This window comes from Argiope bruennichi, chromosome 7 (genome assembly GCF_947563725.1).
Source record: "Argiope bruennichi chromosome 7, qqArgBrue1.1, whole genome shotgun sequence".
NCBI classification, from domain to species: domain Eukaryota; kingdom Metazoa; phylum Arthropoda; class Arachnida; order Araneae; family Araneidae; genus Argiope; species Argiope bruennichi.
The window spans coordinates 108,516,943-108,539,751 of record NC_079157.1 but is presented as its reverse complement, the minus strand read 5'-3'; the positions used below and the strand labels follow the sequence as shown (position 1 = coordinate 108,539,751).

Here is a 22,809-nt window from a genome sequence, read left to right as displayed (position 1 = left end):
TACAAAATCCATAAAATAGAAAATAATGTGTTTAATCGTTCGTTCATTAATATTCTTGCAACAAAAGTCGCACATAACTTGTTTAATTGCTTTGACAGACCTGACTCCCCCTCCCCCCAAAATATTACACTTCATTCAATCCCTGAAGTCCTGGAAATCTACATTTGGCACTCGCATGGTCCGCCAGAAGTACACTGAAGTAATTATACTGCGCCATTCATACATAACGATTATATGACAATATTTAAAGTTGACATGGTCGTTTTCTTTAATCGAGGTAACTTTGAATCGAATAAAATTACTAATGCTTAAATTCGAACTTTTTTTTTTTGCCACAATTTGACCTCAAAAAATTGCGATTCTGCTATAGGAAGGAGTTTAACTAAGTTTCTAAGAACCAATGAGCAATCGCGAGTGGCAAAAGGTGTGGGGGAAGAACCTTTCCTTTTTAGGATGGCTTACAAACTTTCGCCCACTTAGGAGTCACTCTTGATAAATAGAAATGCATATGTAAACTTAATTCATGTTAACTTATCAAGAATTATCTACTGAATGTCATGATTTGTACATTTACTCAATTGCAAGTACAAATAATTGATTGAAACTGAATTGTGTACGGATTTTCTTTTCTTTTAAATATCTTTGGATTTCTTAAGTAAGAGGTGTGTCCCGAGCAAGGATGGTGCATTAGTTGTTTGTGAAATCTGATTCCGCTTATTTCTTATCTGACGACACGTAAAATTTTGTCCTGCAATTTCGTATCTTCGAATAACTATATATCTCAATCACATTTCCAAGTGATACAGACAGTAAGTAAAACATTTATTTACTTTTTATCGCTGAACTTCACTTATGGGATACTTTTTTTGTCTCTTCTGTTTACATATGTATGTGCAATTAGCTGTCTAGTTCTTGTGGCATGTTTAGTTTTTAATTTAAATATTAATATTTATTGTTAAATTGAATTGGAAATGTTTCAGAATCATTATTTTACAATAGCTTTATTGTAATTAATATATACTCTTAAAAGATAAATTGAAATAAGTAATTTGAGGGTGATTATTTTTGTTTTGAAACAATAATTACATTCACTTAATTTTTCTCCCTTTTGTTACATTTTAAGTAAATGCTTTTATTGTTTGTGTTATAAGAAAATAGATTTAATTCTTAGATATTAATTAGATTGTGATTCACTGTTGATGTTTTATTTTTAGTATTGGTATTCGATTGATAGCTAAGAGTAATCATGTGACTTATCTCTTGTCTCATAAATTTCTGCAAAAAAATAAATGCTGTCACTTTGTTTTTTTCTGTTGATATATAGAGTAATTTGAGTTGCCAGTAATTTGAGATAGCTTTTGACATTGATGAAGCTTCAAGAAAATTACTTTGTTTGTCAACTCCTTTTCTTGTTTGTTCTCCTTTTTTCTCCTTTAATTAGCAAGTATGCAGTTCGTTCAATTAGCCTTTTTTATTCATTTTGTATATGAGTCATATAATTTACAATATTAAAAAAAAAAAAATTGAACTAATATATTGTCATTTCAAAGTGCTACCAAATTCATAATACATGGAATAAATGAAATAATTGTTATAAATAATTTTAATGGAACGTGTATCTGAAAATTTATAATATTGAGTTAAAACTTAATTTGTAGCAAAAACAATTTAGTGAATCACAAGCTTCTGTTTTATAAATATTAATGACCAAATTAAGTGTGTTGCTCATTTATTGTGCAGTCAAGTTAATTAAGAGTACATTATATATATATATATATATATATATATATATGTTTAATATTATCCAACTTGTAATTGTATATTAATGTTTTGAGTGATTTCAATATTTAAATATGATTATAGCTTTGTAATAATTAATATTTAATGGATATTTTTTTTAATTAAGAAAAGACTGCTTTTGACAGTTTATTAAATTCCTTTGCTCTTCTTAAAAGTTGCCATCATTAAAAGTTCACTTTTGATGTATAATTATGAAATGATATATTTTAATGCACAATATTGAAAAATATTAATATATTATTGTATAAATAAAGGAGTAAATTCCTTAAGTTTATTTGAAAAGCTTTTTCATACCATTTTGTATTTTTTTAAGTATTAATTGAAGTTAAAAAGTAATTATAAATATCTCCTAAAAGATTATTTGTCAAAAGTTATTAGTAAAAGATCAGTAGTAAAAAAAAAAAAAAAACGTAAAAGCTATTAGAATTTATTTGAAATTCTGTCCATCAGTGAACTGCAATCCTATTTGGCTACATGTATCATTATAAAGCCTTGTATATATTTTGGATATTTTCTCTGAGACATAATTAAGCTTTCTATAATATTTATTGCATTATTTTGTTAAAAAGTAATCAAACTAGCGAATTATATTCAATTATATCAAAAGAACCAAACAGCATAAAATAAAGAAAAAGAAACAAACTGACTTTTTTTAGTAATACTATATGTAAATAAGTAATCAGATTAACTACATTCTGATTTCTTGATCCTCTAATATAAACATGAAGTGAGTTTGACTCATAGCACTTTGAGATTTATTAATAAATTGGAGACATATAGATTTCAAAGATGAAATCTAATCTTCAAAATTTGTAAATAATATGCCTTGAAAGAGGTTATCTTTTTCCTAGTTTTCCTAAGAAGAGGAAATCCAAATTATTTTTCATTACCATACCATTATTAACTTAATAAATAGTAATATTATTTGAAAAAAATTACACTGTTTATATGTTTTTACAGCATAACAAATATAAAACTTTGCAATATCTGAATTAACAATGCTTTCTGATGGATGGTATTATTAAAAATATTAATATAATAAATATTATAAAAAATAATAAAAATTATATAAATAAGTATTAATAAAAGATTTTTTAGTATATTATTATAATCTAAGATATTTAATATATATCATGCTAATTTGTCTAGTATTCTTATTTTTAAGAATTGAAGCTAGAAGATGATAGCAGATGGCTATCTTGTTGGAGACGGCTCCTGGGAGCTCACAGTCTTGGTCACAGATCTGCAGGTTGAAAGAACTCTCAGAGTCAAAGGGGACCTCCATATTGGTGGACTTATGCTCAATTTAGTTGAAGAGCTTGGTAATTATTTTTCTTGTGCTCTTTAACTCAATTTTTTTGAACTAATACTTTAAAATTGCTTCTCTTCTGTTCAAATCTAAGTGTGCTTCAATGTAAGAGATCTGTTTCTTAGTGACATGTCCAATAAAAAAAGTCTTTTGTAAAGTTTAAGTATTTAGTTGAATAACTTTGAAGTATTTTGCTAGTTTGTCATATGTCAATTTCTCTTAATACAGCCCTTGGGTTGGTTTTTAATGTAGGGAAATATTTAATTTTCCTTATTTATATCATTAAACATTAAATTATCCTTATTTTCTTATGAATATTATTTTATGATGAATATATCAGAATTGTATATCTATATGTGTAACTATTCATTATTATTTTTTTGCTGTAAGTGAATCTAATTTAAGACTATTCAGTCATCTAAAAATTTTCAAATTGTTACAAACAGAGTAGGATACATTAATATAGATTATGATCAATGAAATCAAATACTTATATAATCTTTAATACATCTGCTACAATCTCGACTACCTTGATTTATTCAACAAATATAAAAAGAATGCACACCCTAAGAACATTATGGAAATCTATTCTTTGCTTAATAGAATGCATCACACTTTAAAAAATCTTTAATTGTAAATCTAAATCTTAAAAGAAAATATCAGTAAAATGCAAATTGAAAAATAGTGTAGAAATTATATTTGAGGTGTAAAATTTCTGATAATTAGGTGTAGACCACATTGTCATGACCCAAAAGTTATAAAAATGTTTTATTATTATTATTATTATTTTAAAGGTAAGATTTTGTTGTATTGAGTTTGACTAATTTTATGTTTGGTTAAGTAATTTTAAATCTCATGATGAGTAAATATATATTGAGAGTTTTAGAGATAAAAATTGCATTGTTGGATACCTGTTAAAATACTCTAGCCAATATTTAATTATTTTCATCTATTCTTATCATTAAATAATAATTGAAATAAGCATGGAATTCCAAATTTTTAGTGATTCTATATTTTGTTAATTTTTTATAACTAATCTATAGAATAACGGTTTTATTATTATGCTATATATTTTCTCTCTGAAAAGATTTTCTGTCTTTCATGTCTTATCAAAATCATATATACATTTAAAGATTTGGGCTTGTATAAGATTGCTATCTTCAACATAAATGTTTTTAAAAGGTTTTTTTTTTTTTGAAACTTTTGATTTCCAAAACTTTTCCATTAAAAATTAAGCATGTAATAGGTCTTATAAATGTATTAGAGATATATTTTATAAATGCTATCTTTGATATGAGCAAGTAAAACAAAGACGCATGTAAAAGGAACTAAAATAGAACTAATACATATGATTTTTTGTGTTAATCATTTGAATTTTTCTGTCTGAATACATTTTTAAAAAAATATTATATATGCCATATTATATATTCCTAAAATTTTTAAATGCTTTAAAGGATTTATATAATTTTCTTATAAATTTTAGATGTTGCCATTGATTGGTCTGATCATGCTCTATGGTGGCCAAAGAAAAATATTTGGTTGTGTCGCACTCGATCCACTCTAGATCAGTGTGGTATCCAAGCTGATGCTTATCTGCATTTTACTCCAATGCATAAATATTTGAGACTGCAACTGCCAGATTTGCGATTTATTGATATAAAGGCTGACTTTTCTGCTAAAACATTCACTGCAGTGAAAAAGCTATGCAAGGAGCTTGGTAAGTTTTTTTTTTTGTCTTTAGTATTATAATTAGTTTAATAATTAATGTCATAGCTAATGAAATCATTAGCTATTTTTTTTTTTTAAGGAATATTATTAAAATGTCCATGTTTTGCATATATTCTGAATTAACATATATTTTTAATTTTTTTGACTTTCTTCTAAAGTATTTTTAAAATGCAAGTAAAATTCCTTATTGTATAACATATGTAAATTTAATGTTAAAATACTTCCTTGGTTGAATTTTTAATAGGGTCTTTTTTAAGCCTAGTATAACAAATATTTTGAATTTGTTTTCTAAAATTTTTAAATCTTGCATATTTATCCACATACTGTTTATATTGCATGTTTTTTCAAAAAATGTTTCCGTATACTGAAGCTTTAGATTTAAAATTACTCAACTTTCTCACACAAAACTTGTTTGGGTAAAAATCCTTTTGAAAGTTTGTAAAGGGGTGCTACTCAGGATCTTTATCTTATTATAATTCAAAGTTATGAGACTAATCTGATGATAATTCTTGTACAACTTTGTATAAATTTATTCATATAATTTCATCATTAGTAGGGCTTAATCAAAAGTATAAGTGATAATTTTTGCTTTAAAAGAAGCTCTGCACAATCGCTATTATAAACTATATACATTTAATATGACAAATTCATGATATATGTAATTAAACATTAGACTAAACGTTTCTTTAACTAGGCATAAGACATCCAGAAGAATTATCTCTATGTCGACCTTTGACATCTGAACATTTGAAAAGAAATTATCCTCGTGGGGTGGGCTGTACTCCTCGCCAGAGAAGCAAGGAACCAACTGCTGGGATTAACCTTAGTCAAAATAACAATAACAAGTCTGATGGTTTCTTAACTCCAGACACATCTGGGTCAGCTGGAACTCCTTTGAATACAGTAAGTTTACAACTTCTTTTTTCTAAAATATCATGCATTTAAATATTTTCAATTATTAAATGCTCAATGAAAAATCGGGAAGAACTCTGAGTATAAGATTTGAGAATGCTAAAATAAGAAATTGATGTTTCATTTATAAATGCATCTAAAAGATGATGAAATTAAAATTGAAATGCATGATAAATAAAATGTATTCTGCATTATTATTTAGCACTCTATAAGAAGTGCAAAATTGAAGTTTGTCTTATTTCAAGAAAGAAAAGTTTTTATGTACTTATGTTGGGGGAAATGATGTATATATTTTAAACAGTTTTCTTTTTATATTTTATCTATTATTGTAAAACACAAGTTCTTAGAAATTTGAATATTCAAATTTACAGATATATTTAATTGTTAAATTTTTGTATTAGACTTTTTAATGAATTTTAAAAAAAATTATTTAATGTAGAAGCAAAATTTTAATCAATTCAAGTTTTTACTGTTCCGAATTATTATAAAATGTTCGTTTTAAGTTCAGTTTATCATTTCACTGTCATATTCCCTTTAAGTCAAGCCTGTTTTTCTCTTTAAAATCAGATATATATATCTATATATATATATATTTAATATATGGGTGCTGGTTTCACTAACTGCTTTTGTTTTTAGTCATGGAATGATGGAAGAAATTACTCACCATCTACAGCTATGTTCAATGGAAATTCATCATTTCTGAATTACTCAGCGGATAGCAGCATGTCTGCTACTGATCTTCCTCTTGCTCACAGCCCTAGAACTCCAAATGAAGAAGCCCGACATAGTGTCTTGCGTCCCAAAAGTTTGGCAGAAAGAGCTCGTTTGAATGCTGGGTATGTATGACTTAAATCCTCAGTGTAGGCTTTGAATTGTTTTAGTTAATCTATATGCAAATACAAATATCTCCATATATTAACACAAACTTTATTTAATTGACTGACAGATCTTAATTAGATCTTTTGAATAAAAATTTCTTTAATTAATGAAATTGTAATGTTCTGTAAAAGTAACAATTCATGGTGAGAGTAATGGTATGAAAGAAGGAAATGCTTATTATTTTAATCACATGAGCTGAGTTTCACAATGAAAACAATAAAACAGTTTTTTTCTTTCTTTTTTTTACATATCTTGTTAGAATAGTGGGAAGTTTTATTAGAAAAATCATTACAAATAATTAACATGCTACATAATGTACATGTATATCTCAAGTTTTTTCTTTCCAAAATTTGCTTTGAAATTAATGATCTTTAATAATATACATTTGGCTCATGTTTGTTTTTCACAGTTTCTTATAATTTTAAATTAATGATCATAATCCTGAGAAAATATAATTCCCTAAATAGTTGTAAAAAGTGATTTTTCAATTCAATGAATTGTTTGATAGTTTTGAGTTAAATGAAGAGATCATTGTATTATTTGGGCAATTGAAAACATAGCACATTTTTGTCTTGAGACTTGCTCTAATCTAATTTTTTTTATATTTAGGTGGTTGGATTCTTCTTTGTCTATCATGGAACAAGACATTAGAGAGTTTGACACCCTTCTGCTAAGATTCAAGTTTTATTCTTTTTATGATTTGAATCCAAAGGTAATTATTTAGTCTTGCTTAAAAAAAAATTCTTAAATATAAAAAGTAATTATGCTTTTATCTTATTTTTAATTGAATTTCAAATAAGTCATTTTCAGATATATTCATTTTTACCTGTGCTTAAGTTTTATTATTTCTTATGAATGGTATATATTTTAGTATAATGAATATAATTTTAATATTGTACATATTGTTTTTTTATTCTTATAAAAGCAATTCTGTCTTAAGATGATCCATTGTTAGTAATATTATTTAGAAATTAGAAATTTTTACTTATGCAAGCAATAACTGATTTTATACTCAGAATTTAAAATTATAGTTTGCATTATTTTTATATGAAAAATTACATACTAATGCTCTGTAAGATTAATGTTTGAATTTATTTTGTAATTATTTCTTATTTGAATTTGAAATATTAATGAATTTTAGAAAAAAAGGTTTTCTAAATTCATTTGATTGAGAATTCTTTTTTTTTTTTTTAATCTAACAATTTGGCAAATAAATTTTTCTAATACTATTAATTTGGATAATATTATAGAAAGATTTTTAGTTTCTAAAGTACAAGTGGGAAAATTTAGTATCTTTTTGTCGATGGAACTTCCGGCTGCTCTTATTCAAACAATCTTTTCTTCTCCTAATGTTGCTACTGATAGTTGGGATGTACTAAAGAAGCCATAAACAGTTTTAGTTGTTTTGGAAACTTGTGTAAGTTGTTTGAAAAGTGTGTCTGACCCACCTGCTGCTTTAAGGCCGACTATTTTTGGAAACTGGCGTTCTTTCAGAAAGTTTGTTCCATTTTTTTTCCCTGTTTAAGTTGGGCTGCTTCCAGTTCATTCTCACACTTCATTCATATGCTCACTTTCACTTATCTTTTGGCCTTCTTTCATTCTTGTTTCGTCTGCTAACTTTAAGATAAGAAGCTCATTAACTCTAAGATTTGGGGTTATATTGCGAATTTATTAAACACTTGAATTGTTTCATGTTTATAATGGTGGAATTATATAAGTGATTTTTCTCTTATATAAATACTTCTTGATGTACTTGAGTTTTGAAATTTTATGCACTTGCATGGTGTTGATGACAGTACATTACTTTAAAATTTCCAAAACTTAGTTATTAAGTAATAGAATTGAATTTTGATTTCACACTGGTGGAAAGATATGGTAATAGGTTAGTGGAAAATTGATTTCAAGATACAACATTTATAGAAATTAAAAGAAAAAATAAATAAATAAATTTTTAAAAAACAAACCTTTTGTTCATTAATAAGCATTTTTTAAAACTAATTATTGTGTAATAAATAGTTTTTAAAAACACTTACTAAATTAGCATACTAAATTTACTGCCTACAAAATTAGATCAGTTTTATAGTAATGAATGTCTTGGAATTTGTGATACATTTAACATGTATAATCTTTTACACTTATCATGCTGATTGACTGTGATATTCTAATTAAATACAATGAAAATTTTTTAATGCATTTAAAAATAGTTCTTTTGATGCAGAATTTTTATGAAACATTTATTTTTTCTTTATCTCGGAGAGGAAATGATCCTTATGCACAAACATTTTTTGCTAATAGAAGTTAGTTATTATTAATCACTAGAATAAATTGATATAAAATAATTTTATTAGTATATTTAACTTTTATTAGTATATTTTCTTTATTCATTATAGATCAAGACTTGTTAGCAGATAGTCAAAAATATATCTAATATCAAAGGTTGCTGTAATATTACCGTCATTCTCATAAATTACTTGATCATGACATTTTTATGTATCTTTTGTTATATGGGAAAATGCTGTAATTATTCGCTTTCAAATAGATAATGGTGATTTAGATTAAACTTTTTTTGAAATCAGTTTAATGTAAATGGAATTAACCATTGATGTTCTCTATGACTGAAAAGTGTCCATTATATAATTTAATATAATAAAGAATGTTGCAATCAAATACATAATGTCAAATCTGAAATGGTTCTGCTGCCTTTTATTATTTCTAGTTTAAATTTGAATGTCAGTTATTATCAGTGCAGTCTTTCACTTCTGGCCATTTTTTATTGGATTGTGAAACTCACTTGACATATACTTTATTTTAAGAATAAGTAAATTATGCATGATGATGAAAATTAAGTATAATATGAAAGAGAAGTATAATGTTTTCAGCCTTTAGTGTGCTAATTTGAAAGCTCAAAGTTATTCAAAAATTTTTTTTCCTTTGTTTGTAAGTTTATATAAAAAAAATTCAGTGAATTTTGTTTAAAATATTGATAGTATTTTTATTAATGACATTACCTGTGCCATTAAAACATTAAGATAGTTATTTTGCCTTCTACTGAATCAAGTATGCACTTTCTGTAGAATACTTGATACATTTTAAGAGTGAAATATTTTTAAATGCTTTTATTTTTATGTACATTCTTTTTTGTATGATTTATATAACTGGGTGTGCATTATTGTAAATTATATGCTGTTACACTATTTATATACTTAAAGTATGAATGGTGTGAATGTAAAGTTAAACATATATAGAATTTCAATGTGTTGATCCTTAAAATGTATCATTTTTTTTAATTTAAAAGTTTTATTTCATTCTTAATTCTTGTGAAAAGAAATATATTAAACAAACCATATATTTCTATAGTATGATGCTGTGAGAATCAACCAGATTTATGAGCAAGCTAAATGGGCAATTTTAGCTGAAGAAATTGATTGTACTGAAGAGGAAATGATGCTCTTTGCTGCATTGCAAGTAAGTATTAATACTTAGAAAATTCTTAAATGCTTATTAATATGCAGAAAATTCATAAAATCGTATTAATGTTTCAATATTTTATAATTTCCATATGTATATAACTTTTTAATTTTATGAAGAAATTTTGTTTCTTTTATTGTATGATGTAGATTGTAAGTTATTTTAAATAGTACAAATTATATTAATGATTATTCTATTACTTGATATTTGAGTGATTAGGAAAATTTTGTTAATTCTTTATATATAATAAATTATTTGTATATATTTTTAAAATGCTATCAAGATTCATGTACTGTAATTTTTTATTTAATATTTTAATTATTTGGTTTCCATTTCTTTATTTGGCCCAACTTTATTGCAGCTCTTTTCCTTTTTAATTTTATTTTATTATTAATTGTTAATTTAGTTCCATTATTTTGTTTCATTTTCTTATTAGTTTTCTTTCTCATTTCTGCATTAATTTTGATTTCTAAAAGAAAATTCTAACTCTGGGTTTTAATTACAGTATGTAATTCAATCACTGAATAAAATTTAAAAATTTTTTATCAGTATTTTCCAACATTTATAATTCCTTTAACTCTTGATTGTGCCTAATTAAACTTCTCATAAGCAAAGAAAGCTAATTTGTAATATTAATAAAACTGACTGCATTGATAAAGGAATTCATTATACAGGGAATTTAATTTATAATGCTTAGGAGTTAAAAGTGAATTGATTAGGTTAAAAATGAAATGACCTGGATTAACAATGTTTGTTGAATAAATTTTTGATTTTACATTTTATTCTAAGTTTTATAATTTTTAGTACAGCATCATAAGAAATGGAAATAGTATTGTAATATTTCTATAGCAATAAAGCTAACATTTGCTCATGATACTCAACTATTCAAATGAATGGCACTTTCATCACACACCTTTTAGAAAATAATATTCTGTGAGCAGATGTAATCTCATATCTGAAATTGCATCAAGTTTTTTATGATATTTCCTCTTAATAGATATGCAAGATGTTCCTTTCATGAATGTAAGGTTCATGAAGATTTTATTCTTTTATCTCTCAGTTCTTGGTGCTTCTCTGTTTGTTATCCAATAGATTTTTAGATTTAGAGAATATCCTTTTCTCACATAAAATTGACAAAAGTTTATAAGTACCCCTTGTGTTTTGTATTTCCTACTATCATGAACTTTACTTTTCTCTACTTCTAATTGGTTAGCTGCTTATCCTTGGGGTTTCGGGAATCTGATCTATGTGAATTGGAAACTTTACATGAATTGAAAACCTCTGACTAATAAAGGATTATTTCAAGTGGTTTCTGTTTATATGCATTCATTAAGCACCTACTTTTCTATCCGAGTTAAATAATCTACGATTAGTCATTGATTGCTTCCCTTGTTTATTAGGTCCAAGTCAACTTGCAGGCAAACCATCCCCAACCAGATATATATCATGATGATGAAGATGTCGAAACAGCTTTAACAGATCTGCAAGTTACCTTGGAAGGCACTTTGATCAGCAAAGGGAAATCCAACATCACTAATGTGCCAGAACTCTCGGACTATTTATCATTTATGAAGTAAGGCACACATATACAACTTTTAATTGATATTTGCTTAATGTTTGATTTCATTTTTTAAAAATGACATTTTATTGAACAAAGAATTTGAAATTAATTTGGCATGTAATTAATTATATGCACTTGATAGTTAATTTTAGTATCCCACTTCCCCCCAAGAAATGATTATCAATATATCAACACAAAACAAATTTGATTTTGAAAAATTAAGTTTGCTTTAAAGGTTATCATAGGGAATTTGATCTTCCCCATATTGTGTAAGTGAATTTCTTTGATTAACTGATTTGAAAAGACCAGGTTAGCATTATGAGCCATATACTTAGAAGAATCTACTGTATTACCAAACAAGAAAAGAAACAATCTGTATTATAAGGAACCTTTGTTTTTAATCAAAATGTGTCTATGATTGAATTTTAAATATTCAAGTATAAATGAAACTTAAAGCTGAGTTAATTTTAAGATTGGAAGACAATTTTTTTAAATATCATATTATTTATTATAAAGAGTTACATAATGTATTATGGCAATTAATATTAAGAAAATTTGGTTTTTGTGTACAGAATTTAAAATAGATAATGTGTTGATTTGTTAATGCTTAAAAGCAGTTACAAATAAAATAATTGTTTGATGTATTGATCAGTTTTTAAAAAAAAATTGGGGAAGCTAATTAATTTATTTCTTTATTTAGGCCAAAACGTTTCACCTTGAAAGGCTTTAAAAGATACTACATTGTCCTCAGAGATACCTATCTAAATTTATACAAATCAAAAGACAGTGAACCAAATATGAGCATTAGTCTGAAAGGTTTGTAAAATTATTTTTAAATTGTTTTCTAACCTATTTTAAATTGAAGAATTTTTTAAAAAAGGTTTTGAATTTTTAAAAAGAAAAGCGTATTTTTCATTAAATCTTGTTTTAACTAAAGTATGTTTATTTAAATAATAAAATTGTTTTACAGAACAATTTTTCTTATACCTCATCGCATTAAAGTTTTAAGAGCAGAAAATAATTAAATACAACTTAAAATTTGCTGGAAATTTTTATTTCAGATATATTGAATTTTTAAATGCGAGAGAGATAACAGCATGAACACAAAAATATTGTAATAAATAGACTGCATTGATAAATAAATGAATAAATTAAACTATTTCAGTAAGTCTTTAAATTTCAACTATCAATATTATTTGTGTTTTGTTTTACTTTGTCTTTTACTAATAGTCAATATTCAAAATTGTGGAATAGAATTGAATTGAGAATAGTGAAAAAGATTTTATGATCTAATTTTATTTATTCTGACTGATGAAATTGCATATAAACAGGAAATAATAGAAAACTGTTTTTTAATGAATAAACTGAATAATTTCTATTTAATTTTATTATGATGTATGGATATATTTTAATGTAATATTTTTTTTAATCTTCTAACTTATGAAATAAAGTTGATTAATATTTTTCATACATGAGTATTTTTATTTTACTGTTATATATTTATTAAAATATTTGTTATAGGTTGTGAAGTTACTCCTGATGTGAATTTGTCTCATGGGAAGTATGGCATTAGGCTTGAAGTCCCTAATCATGAAGGCATGACAGAATATTGGATCAGATGCAGTTCTGTATGTATTATTTTGACTAGTTTGTACATTAAATAATGTTACATTGTTTTGTTTCTCAAACTAGATTTCATCCTTTCTTTTATAATGTTAAATAACAAATCATAAATAATATATTTCCGTTCAAATTAAAAAAGATATTTATATAAAATATAAAAATTTATTAATAAAAATATATTATTACAGGTATAAAAAGGATTCTTCTAAAAGCTCTATGCATTTTATCTTTTGTCTTCTATAATATATACATTTGAAATTAATTTCTTTGAAAAGATGTTAAGAATGCTGACATTTCTGTAGTCTTTAAGAGCGCACAATTTTTAATCAATTTCATTAAAAGATGTTATTCAACTATGTTTTCTGAAGATAAAGTGGAATTGGGAAGAAAAGAATGAAAAATCTTTAAACTAAATTCTTTAATTGTCTAATTTTCTTTCTTTGAACAATTCTGAAATATTTTGCTAAAGAAATAGTAGTTAACACTTTTTTTTTGGGGGGGGGGAGAACTGTATTTATCAACACTTATTCAAATTGATTATTTAACTTTAAAAAGAAAACTCATGTTCCATAGCAATGAGATTGTAGTTCTTTTGATTCTGCTCAAAGAATCGGTGAAAAAGGCTTGAATAAATAGAGTATAAGTTGCCACTCTTGGAATTCAATGCATTACTCAAAAGTGAGAACTTCATAAAAAAAAAAAGTAAAAATAGAAAATGGCCTAAAGCTTTACACATTTCATTATAAAAAAAAATGAGAGATATAATGCTTCCAGAATTTTATTTTTTAAATTCAATATGTAAAATATGCACATTCTGAGCATTCTTTTATTTTTAACATTTTTAATAAAAAAATTGTCGGTTCAGACATCTATTTAAAAAATACTTTTTGGAATCTGTACTAATAGAGGATTTATTCTTTATAATAATTGCTATATATAGAAGTAATAAATCTGTCAATGTTATTTAATCTTAAAATAAAATCCATTTGTTGATAATTAATGCAACTGACTTTTTTTCTGGTAAAAGTAATACTGCATTTAAATTAAAAGGATTAATCTTATATGCATGTTCACAACATACATTTTTCTTTTTGTGAATTACACTTTTGTTAATTCATGATATTTTGTTGCAGGAAGAGCAATATGCCAAGTGGATGGCTGCTTGCAGGTTGGCAGCCAAAGGCAAGACAATGGCTGACAGTTCTTATGAATTAGAAGTGAAATCTATCCAAGATTTCTTAAGTATGCAAAAGCCAGCTCCTGCTGCTGTCATAAGCCCTTCTCAGATTGATATCAATCCTGATGACATGGTTGCTCCTCGCTTTATACGGAAATTGAAAAGCCAAAAGGTACACCTGCTTCAAATTTCTCATTATTTATTGATGTTGTTCTTTTTTAGTTTTTATTTATAAATTATAAATATACACAAAATTACTTTATGCTAAGGAAGTTGTAATCCAGAATGTAATGCATTTTATTATTATTATTATATATTTTAATAATTAAAGATAATAAGATGTTTTCAAATGATTCTGAAATATCAGTTTCACATTTAAAACAAGTAGATGGAATTGAACTAAGTGTATTTTGTATTGGAAAATTTCATAATTGTTGCTCAATTAACCAACAATATTAAAATAATAGCGCATTGAAGGTGTAAATTTAAATATATATGTAATATTTTCAATTTATTTTAATTTTATGTATAATTATTTCCTATTTGCTCAGATTTAACCCTTTTTTCTGGGATACAAGGAATTTTTATTTTCCTACATTGACTCTCCACACATTGAAATCAAATTGCTATTCCAGCAAAATTTTCTTCTAAAGTTATATAAGTTTAAAATATTTTGCCATAATCTCTTTATCCTGTTTTTACCTTTCCATTTGGACTGTCCTAATGGCCAGTTATAGTTTGAACAAAAAAAAAAAAAAAAAAAAGTTATTTTATAAACGGTTGGCTTTCTATAAAAAAACATGAAATAATAAATAATTATTTAAAGGACTCAATGGCTGCTGCTCCTTTAAGAAAATATTGTTTTTTGTATATCATATAGATATAAAGTTTCTGTCGCTCAAATTAAACCAGCTTTGCTCGATTGGTGGATCAAGGATTTATCCTGAATATATTGATAAATTTTAAAGTTAATTAAGAATTTACAAGGAAAAATACCAAATTTACTTTCTCTTGCTTTGAAAGATATGGGGAGGTATATTTCTTTAAGTAATGTTGGCATAAAGTGAACAATTATAGTAATAAGAATTTTCTTGGATTTTAAAATACATCTATTACCTGTATCTGACTTTTGGGATTTAATTATATGTTCAAAGGAGGTTAGCAAAGGAGAATGGCATGCTTTTATGGATATAGACAATAGAGCTTCCATCAAATACTTATTTGATGATGTTGAAATAAAACTGACATATATTATAGAAGGTGAAAGATAATGATGAGAAGAGATTGATTGACTAATAAAGTTAACTGAAAATAAAGAGATGGATAAGTATTGGTTCCAATAAAATTTGCAATGCATTGTTCATCTATATCTGTATATGATGCAACTGAAAGTTTATTCTGCTCTAAGCATTCTAAATTTTAAAATTCCATCAACAATCTTGTTAATTGGTAAGCATTTGAAGTCATGCTTTCATCATCACAAAGAAATCCATGATTTCCATGTGATAAATTGTTTTTTTTTTTAAATATGATCATAATTTAGGCAATTTTTGATATTATATAATTGTGCTGGTAAATTGGAATAATTGATCAATAGACTAGACTAACTACAATTTCTAACGATAGCTTGAATAAATGGGACAAAACTAGAATACTTCTGATTAAGAGATTCTTCTAAATATTGAGAACAATGGAAGATATAGATATATAAAAAATAATTCTTTGCGTGAATTTTAAAAAATGAGCATTATTAACTGAACAAAGAACTGGTTGAAATACTTTTTGTCTATGAGGTTATGGACATAAATGAAGCAATTCTGGTAGAATCTATAGAGATTATCTCCAAATAGACTATTAACAAACATATAGGAATAATCATTGAAAATTTTCTAAAACTGAATTATTCATTGATCCTAAGTTTGCCTTATTGATTTTTCTTACTTATCTTTTTATGTGTTTATTTTCATTGTTAGAATTTAAACACATTGCTTTTGATCATGCAGTAAGATATTAATGTTTCTGTATATTTTGCAACTTTATTCTTTTTATGTGCTTTAATTTGTGAAGTATTGTGGAATTTATATTATATTAAAAAATTGCGAGCCTGATATTGTGCCACCTCTATCTCCAGAAAATGATGTCTTAATTATTTAAGTTTTGTGAACTTGCTCTTTCAATCTCTTTTTGTTTCATATTTTTAATGTCAAATATATATTGCATACTCAACAATGTTCATGGCTTGAACTTGCTGACAGTGATATCAAAATTTTACAGTACAACAACCATTTATTTGAACATATTAACGTTCAAATAATATATTTATCATAAATAAATATTTATCAAAACTTTTTACAATTTCTCTAACTATTCTAGAATTTATATCATTTTATTGTCTGAAAATGAATTTGTTTTGAGTCCATTAATTAGATTTAATAATTGCTCCATGAAATGGATTTCACAAAAACGATTCTAAGTCATATTTTAATGATTGTAAAGAAAAAAGGTCATAGTAGTTGGAGGAGATTGGAATTAAGGAGATGCAATAAATTTTGACCAGTAAATTGACTTGTAAATATTTGTTTGCATAATTAAAATGTTTTTAATTGCATTATTTTAAAATTGGCTGTAAATATAAAATCTTATTTTAGGTTCTATGTTTTCTTGTTTAACAAGAGGTTTTCATTTCAGATTATTCAGCGTATATTGGAGGCTCATGCTAATGTAAAAGATCTGAACCTTATGGAGGCCAAACTGAGCTACATCAAGGCTTGGCAGGCACTTCCAGAATTTGGAATGTCTCTCTTTGTTGTGAGGTTTGATAATAGCCGCAAAGATGTAAGTTGCTTGTTTTCTTCGATTGTGTTATACTGTTTTACATATATGGATAAGATCTAATAAGATATGCATTAATGAAAGAGAGTATTAGAGAGTACTGATTAGAGGAGTAATTTCTTATGACTTGTTAAAAAATAAAGATTGAAAGTAATATTTGGCAGTTTCTTTTGTTGAAATCTTTGCTAAAATGTAAATTATTAGGTGTATATAATCATACTATTTTTATATTTATGCTATAAAATGTAATTATGGTACTTTGCAAAAAACACTAATTAGTTATTGAATTGTTCTAAAAATTTCATTAAAGGTCACAATAACCTTTACTGTTAAAATTATTTAACTTGCGTTGCAAAGAGTAGTTTTAATGGGTTTTTTAAAAAATTCTTTTGCAGTTCTAGAAGCGAAATATTTTATTTTTCCATATAAAAAAATGTAATATACTGCTTTAATACTTTTGGGGGGTGTTAATTTTTTTTTAATTATATTTCATGGAAATATATTTTTTAATATTAAATAACTCATAAAGCTATTTTTAACAATGTATTTTGTATCTATATAGTGATTCCTAGTAGGAGGAAAGCAAGAAAAATAATATAATTAGCAACCAGTAAATCAGGGAAATTCGGTCAAGAGAAAGTCAGAGAAATTTTTTTCACAGTTTCTGTAGATATCCTGTAGTCTGCATAAAATAGTGATAGCAAAATAAATCAATAAGAATTTGAAGGAAATGGCAGAATCCCCCCCCCCTCCCCCGATTCTTTTTGGAAATATGACCAAAAAAAGTGCAAACTGGAAAATAGAACTTAATAAAAAGGTTTTTGTGTTAATTAAATTAGTAGCAACACAGTAATAAGAAGTTGATTGAATTATGCTCATTTTGTGTACTGCCCATTTTCTCTTTCATTTTGAAAATATTTTTATCATTCATTTTATATCCACTAGTAGAAAAACATTTGCTTGCCGAATTATTCTCTGATTGGTGATGATTAACACTTATTCTGTGCAGATAATTCTGCTTTCAGATGAAAATGGTTCAACGCAAATGAAAACTTTCTCATTTTTATTTAACTGGACTTGTTTCATATTTTTAATTGTAATCAACTTTTTATTTATTCTTTTTCTCGCTTGAGAGTTTTACAATAACAGGAAAGTAATTTTTTAAAAAGTTAAATTTTTTTACTATTTATAAAAATGTTTTTTAAAAGATTTTTTTTTAATAAAATATACTATTTATTCTGAAATACAATATTTAATTCTTGTTATAAATAGATTTTTTAAAAAAATTTAATTTATATATGGCCAAGTTTTGCTTCAATTCAAATCATAAGAACTTCTTAATTTGAGCTTGTATGAAATTTGCACAATTCTCCAAACTTTTCACTAAAGAATGATATTTGAGAGTTACTACAATTAAATTACTGGTTTTGCATACTTTGTAGGAGCTGCTGGGAATTGCGTTTAACAGACTGATGAGAATGGATCTCTCTACTGGTGACCATATCAAAACTTGGCGTTATAATACGATGAAAGTGTGGAATGTAAATTGGGAAGTCCGACAAGTGCGTGTCCAATTTGAAGAAGAGAATGTTGCTTTCAGTTGTCTGTCTGCTGATTGCAAAGTAGTTCATGAATTCATTGGTGGTTATATATTTTTATCAATGCGATCTAAAGACCAGAACCAGACATTAAATGAAGATTTATTTCACAAGCTCACTGGTGGTTGGGTATGATATGGTCTGTGTTGCCAAGCTGTCAAATGCTATTTTGTTAATAAAAAAACCTATGCCATTTCTTTTTTAATTTTGAGCGGTTAATGACAGATTTTTTTTACAGCAAATATTTTATTTCAAAAAGCGAATATGTAAACTTGCTGCTGTGCTTGTTTACTTTGTTATATATTTTCAGCTACAAATATATTTTAGATATTCTAAGACAAATCGTTTTCAAGATGTTCTCATTTGTAATGAAATTTTTTTTAAAGCCTAATGAAACTTATTTTTTGAACTTTGTAATACAGGGAACTTGGCTTTCATATTTTGCTAAAAGCTTGTATTTTTCAAATTGTATAAGATTGAAATTTAAATTCAGCCCTTACTAGTAAGTGCCTCATTTTTAATGCTTCACTTACAAAATAAGTTTGTGTAAATTCATATTTTTATTTTGTTTAAGTGTAAATTTGTATTACTGCCAATTTTGAAAATTACATCTGTATAAGCTCAGATTATTATAACTATATTTCATTTTAATATAATTTCAACATTAGTTTATTAGGCAATTTAATACATAGGTATAATAAATGCAGTTTTTTTTTATTGCTATTTGGTGTTAATAATTACTTGGAAATTTTTTAAGTGTTCAGCATGTGTATGAATTAAAACTTGATTGTTCCATGGGAATTTTTTTTAATGCAACTGGTTTTGATTTTGAGTGCTTGGCATTTAAGACTCAAAAATCAAGTTTTAAATTAGTTTTAAATATGTTAAATATGATCATCTTTATAATGGTAATTTAAAAACTGATAATGTGTTCTTTGTTTTTAATTATGTAGCTTGACAAATATGAATATACATATATATTTTTCTTACTTTCTCGTAAAAACTGTAGATTAACACATCTATGCTATTATTTGTTTTGATTTTTGATCATTTCTTCATTCATTTTGAAAGTTATTTTCATTATGTTGAATTAACCTTTATTTTATTTTTAATATGTATATGATAGCTTTAAGATTTTAAAGTATTTTTTTATATTGAGCTAAATGAAAAGTTTTGAGTTTTATATTGAGTTATATTATACATGATATAATACTTTTGATTAAATATATTACATTTTCATTGTGAAGATAACTAAGTTAATAAAAGTTTAATCAATATTATTAAAGATATTTTTTATTATTTTTGTTTTGTTTTACAAAGGTAAAATGTCTAATTTCCATAATTATCCTAATTTAATATAAACAAATATTTGAGTTTGTTTGGTGTGTCGTACTCTGAAGTAGCAATGTAAAATTTTACTTTATTCTCCATAGCAATAGTTTTGTAGTTTCTATTTTATTTAATGGCAATTTTTATCAAGTGGCAACATTGCTATTTAATTTTAAGTGAAGTGTATGGGATTGGCATCTAATCATCTAATTAAATCCTGAAAACTATTAATAAAATTTTTATCTGATTAATTTTAAAACATGCAATTTAATTGAATAATTATTTTTATATATTATATTTATGCTAAATAAATGAAAATTCAGTAAGTTTTTAAATATTTTTCTTTTCATTTGTATTTCATTTAACATTATAATTTGATCATTAAATTTGCTATTTCATGTTTCAGTTATAATCTTTATCATTAATAGTTAAATATTATAATTAATGAATAATGGTAATTTTAAAGTAAATTTAATGTTTACTATTAGAACTTAAAAGCTATTATAGTGCTTTGCATGGCATATTTACTGCTGTATAAATAAACAGATAGTGTTAGGATTTGTGTATTTTTCAGATTTTTAAAAATTTTGAGTTTATAAAATATTTTATTTAATTTACCTTATTGATGATTTCTGACATGTAATCTTTTGATGATTACGAGTAACTTATAATTTGAGGTTATAGATTTTCACATGGAGATTAATTCAGATGTTGATGATGTTGTGGCAGTGCTATGTTTTTTGTGTTTGTATATATGAAAGAACTGCCTTGATTGAAAGGTGATGTTGTATTTAAGAAAAATAATTAGAATGAGCTTACCACACTTTAAGAAAATTTAGCACAGAAGTTATTCACTGCATAATGGGAGAAAAAATTGTGTATAAAGTATAAATAAATCAAATGGGATTGTTATCATGCATATACATTTTCATAGTTAGTAATTTGTTAAATTTATATTGATCAAGTTTCTTTTAAATGTTCTAAGAACAATTCTTTTAAATTAATAAAGTTTAGAAAAACCGAACTTAAAATATGTTTTGGAAGTAAAAGGTACAAAAACATGTTTTAATTATGTAATTTTGTTTGATTCTAAGAATCTTTGTATCTCCTTATCGTAATTTGCTTTAAATGCAATATTTAGCATGGAACTATAAAAGAAATTTGGAACTGGATTCTGGTCAGCAGATGTGTGTATTCAGAGTTTCGTGTTCATAATCGTGGCTCTGGTCATTTACATGTGTAAAATCTCAAATCAGGGTCTTTGTCTGTACTGTTATTTATCATTTTTTGAAAAACCTGCTGAAGTTTTAATCCATTCCTTATTAACAGTGAGCAGATTATCAAAATTTATATATATTTTTATAAAATTTTGACAAAAAAAATTTCACTCATGCATTTATTTTTATTTTCATCTCTTCATGTATGTGTTCAGTATATTTTTATCTTAAAAAATAGATTATTTCATTTTCCTGATTTAGGTATTTGTGAATGTTTTTGTAGGATTTCTTTCGTTTCTTTTATAGTCAAAACAGTATATTTGGATTGGACCTTTTTTTTTTTTTAAATGTAAATATCGAGGAATGTTTAAGTATGAATTTATGTGTGCCAAGAAGTTAGTTGTCATTGAAAATAGTCAGATTCTAAATAAAAAGAAATATTATTTAATTACTTTTAATGTTTTAATTCATAATTTTTGTGAAAGAAGACTGAAATTTGATAATCTTCATCATTTTTGAATTAAATTTCGTTTTATACTCTTTTGATTAACATATGCTGCATATTTTATTTAATGTGGACAAATGATCTTTATATGCTGATATCTTAAACTATTCTCGTGCCTTACTAATGTCGCACAATGGTGCATTTTTGAATTATATATATATTAATATGACCTGTTATCATTGAGATTTTTGTGAAAGTATATAATCATATTTGTGTAATATTTGAGTATTAAAATCTGTGTTTGTACATGCCAATGTGTAAACCTTATTTTTGTCGTTTAGTGTTTTAACTTACACTATAGCAATACTTATGTATAATTAAATTTTGTTTAATAAAGTTTTATAATCTCATCCAAACTGTTTTTTAGTTTCTTTTGTACATTTTCTTGCCACTAATAAAAAGTTTCTATAAAAGTTCATTTAATCAAATGCAATTTCTCTAAATTACAAGAGTAAGTCATTTTTAACTTAGCCATATATCTTAGATATAAAAACTCAGTCTGAGTCTAACAATTTTTTTATACTTTCTCTAAAAAGTTTGACTTTGAGATTTTAACGAATCTTTTCATTTTATAGCTCCCTAAATCTGGATGGAGGTGCGTGGAACGATTTTTAAATTATTTGTTTTAAATACAATGATAAAACACTCAATAAGCTCTATTGGTGAAATTAGGTAAATGTTTTTTGCACAAAAATCGTAATTTCTATTGAATTTGGTAAAAAAAATTGATGCATGTTAACTTTTTGTTCATGTGTATGTGAACATAACTAAAAACTGCAATAAGCCAACTTCTGCAATTTCAGTATGTGATCTTTACTCTGAAACTGTAGATCATCTCTCATTTTTAGACAAAATCTATTATATGTCTAGA

The 22,809-nt window shown here is 25.4% G+C and overlaps 1 protein-coding gene across 1 annotated transcript; it reads left to right on the top strand.

The window, feature by feature from the left end:
- Nucleotides 1-432: 432 nt before the first annotated feature.
- LOC129975608 (unc-112-related protein-like) lies at nt 433-22,285 on the top strand. The gene is made up of 13 exons (XM_056088678.1): nt 433-809; nt 2,966-3,122; nt 4,593-4,826; nt 5,532-5,740; nt 6,386-6,585; nt 7,238-7,340; nt 9,986-10,093; nt 11,497-11,669; nt 12,358-12,473; nt 13,179-13,285; nt 14,414-14,629; nt 17,146-17,292; nt 18,732-22,285. The coding sequence occupies exons 2-13, from the start codon at nt 2,981-2,983 to the stop codon at nt 19,020-19,022; spliced, it is 2,046 nt and encodes a 681-aa protein (XP_055944653.1). The 5' UTR covers nt 433-809; nt 2,966-2,980; the 3' UTR covers nt 19,023-22,285.
- Nucleotides 22,286-22,809: the final 524 nt, after the last annotated feature.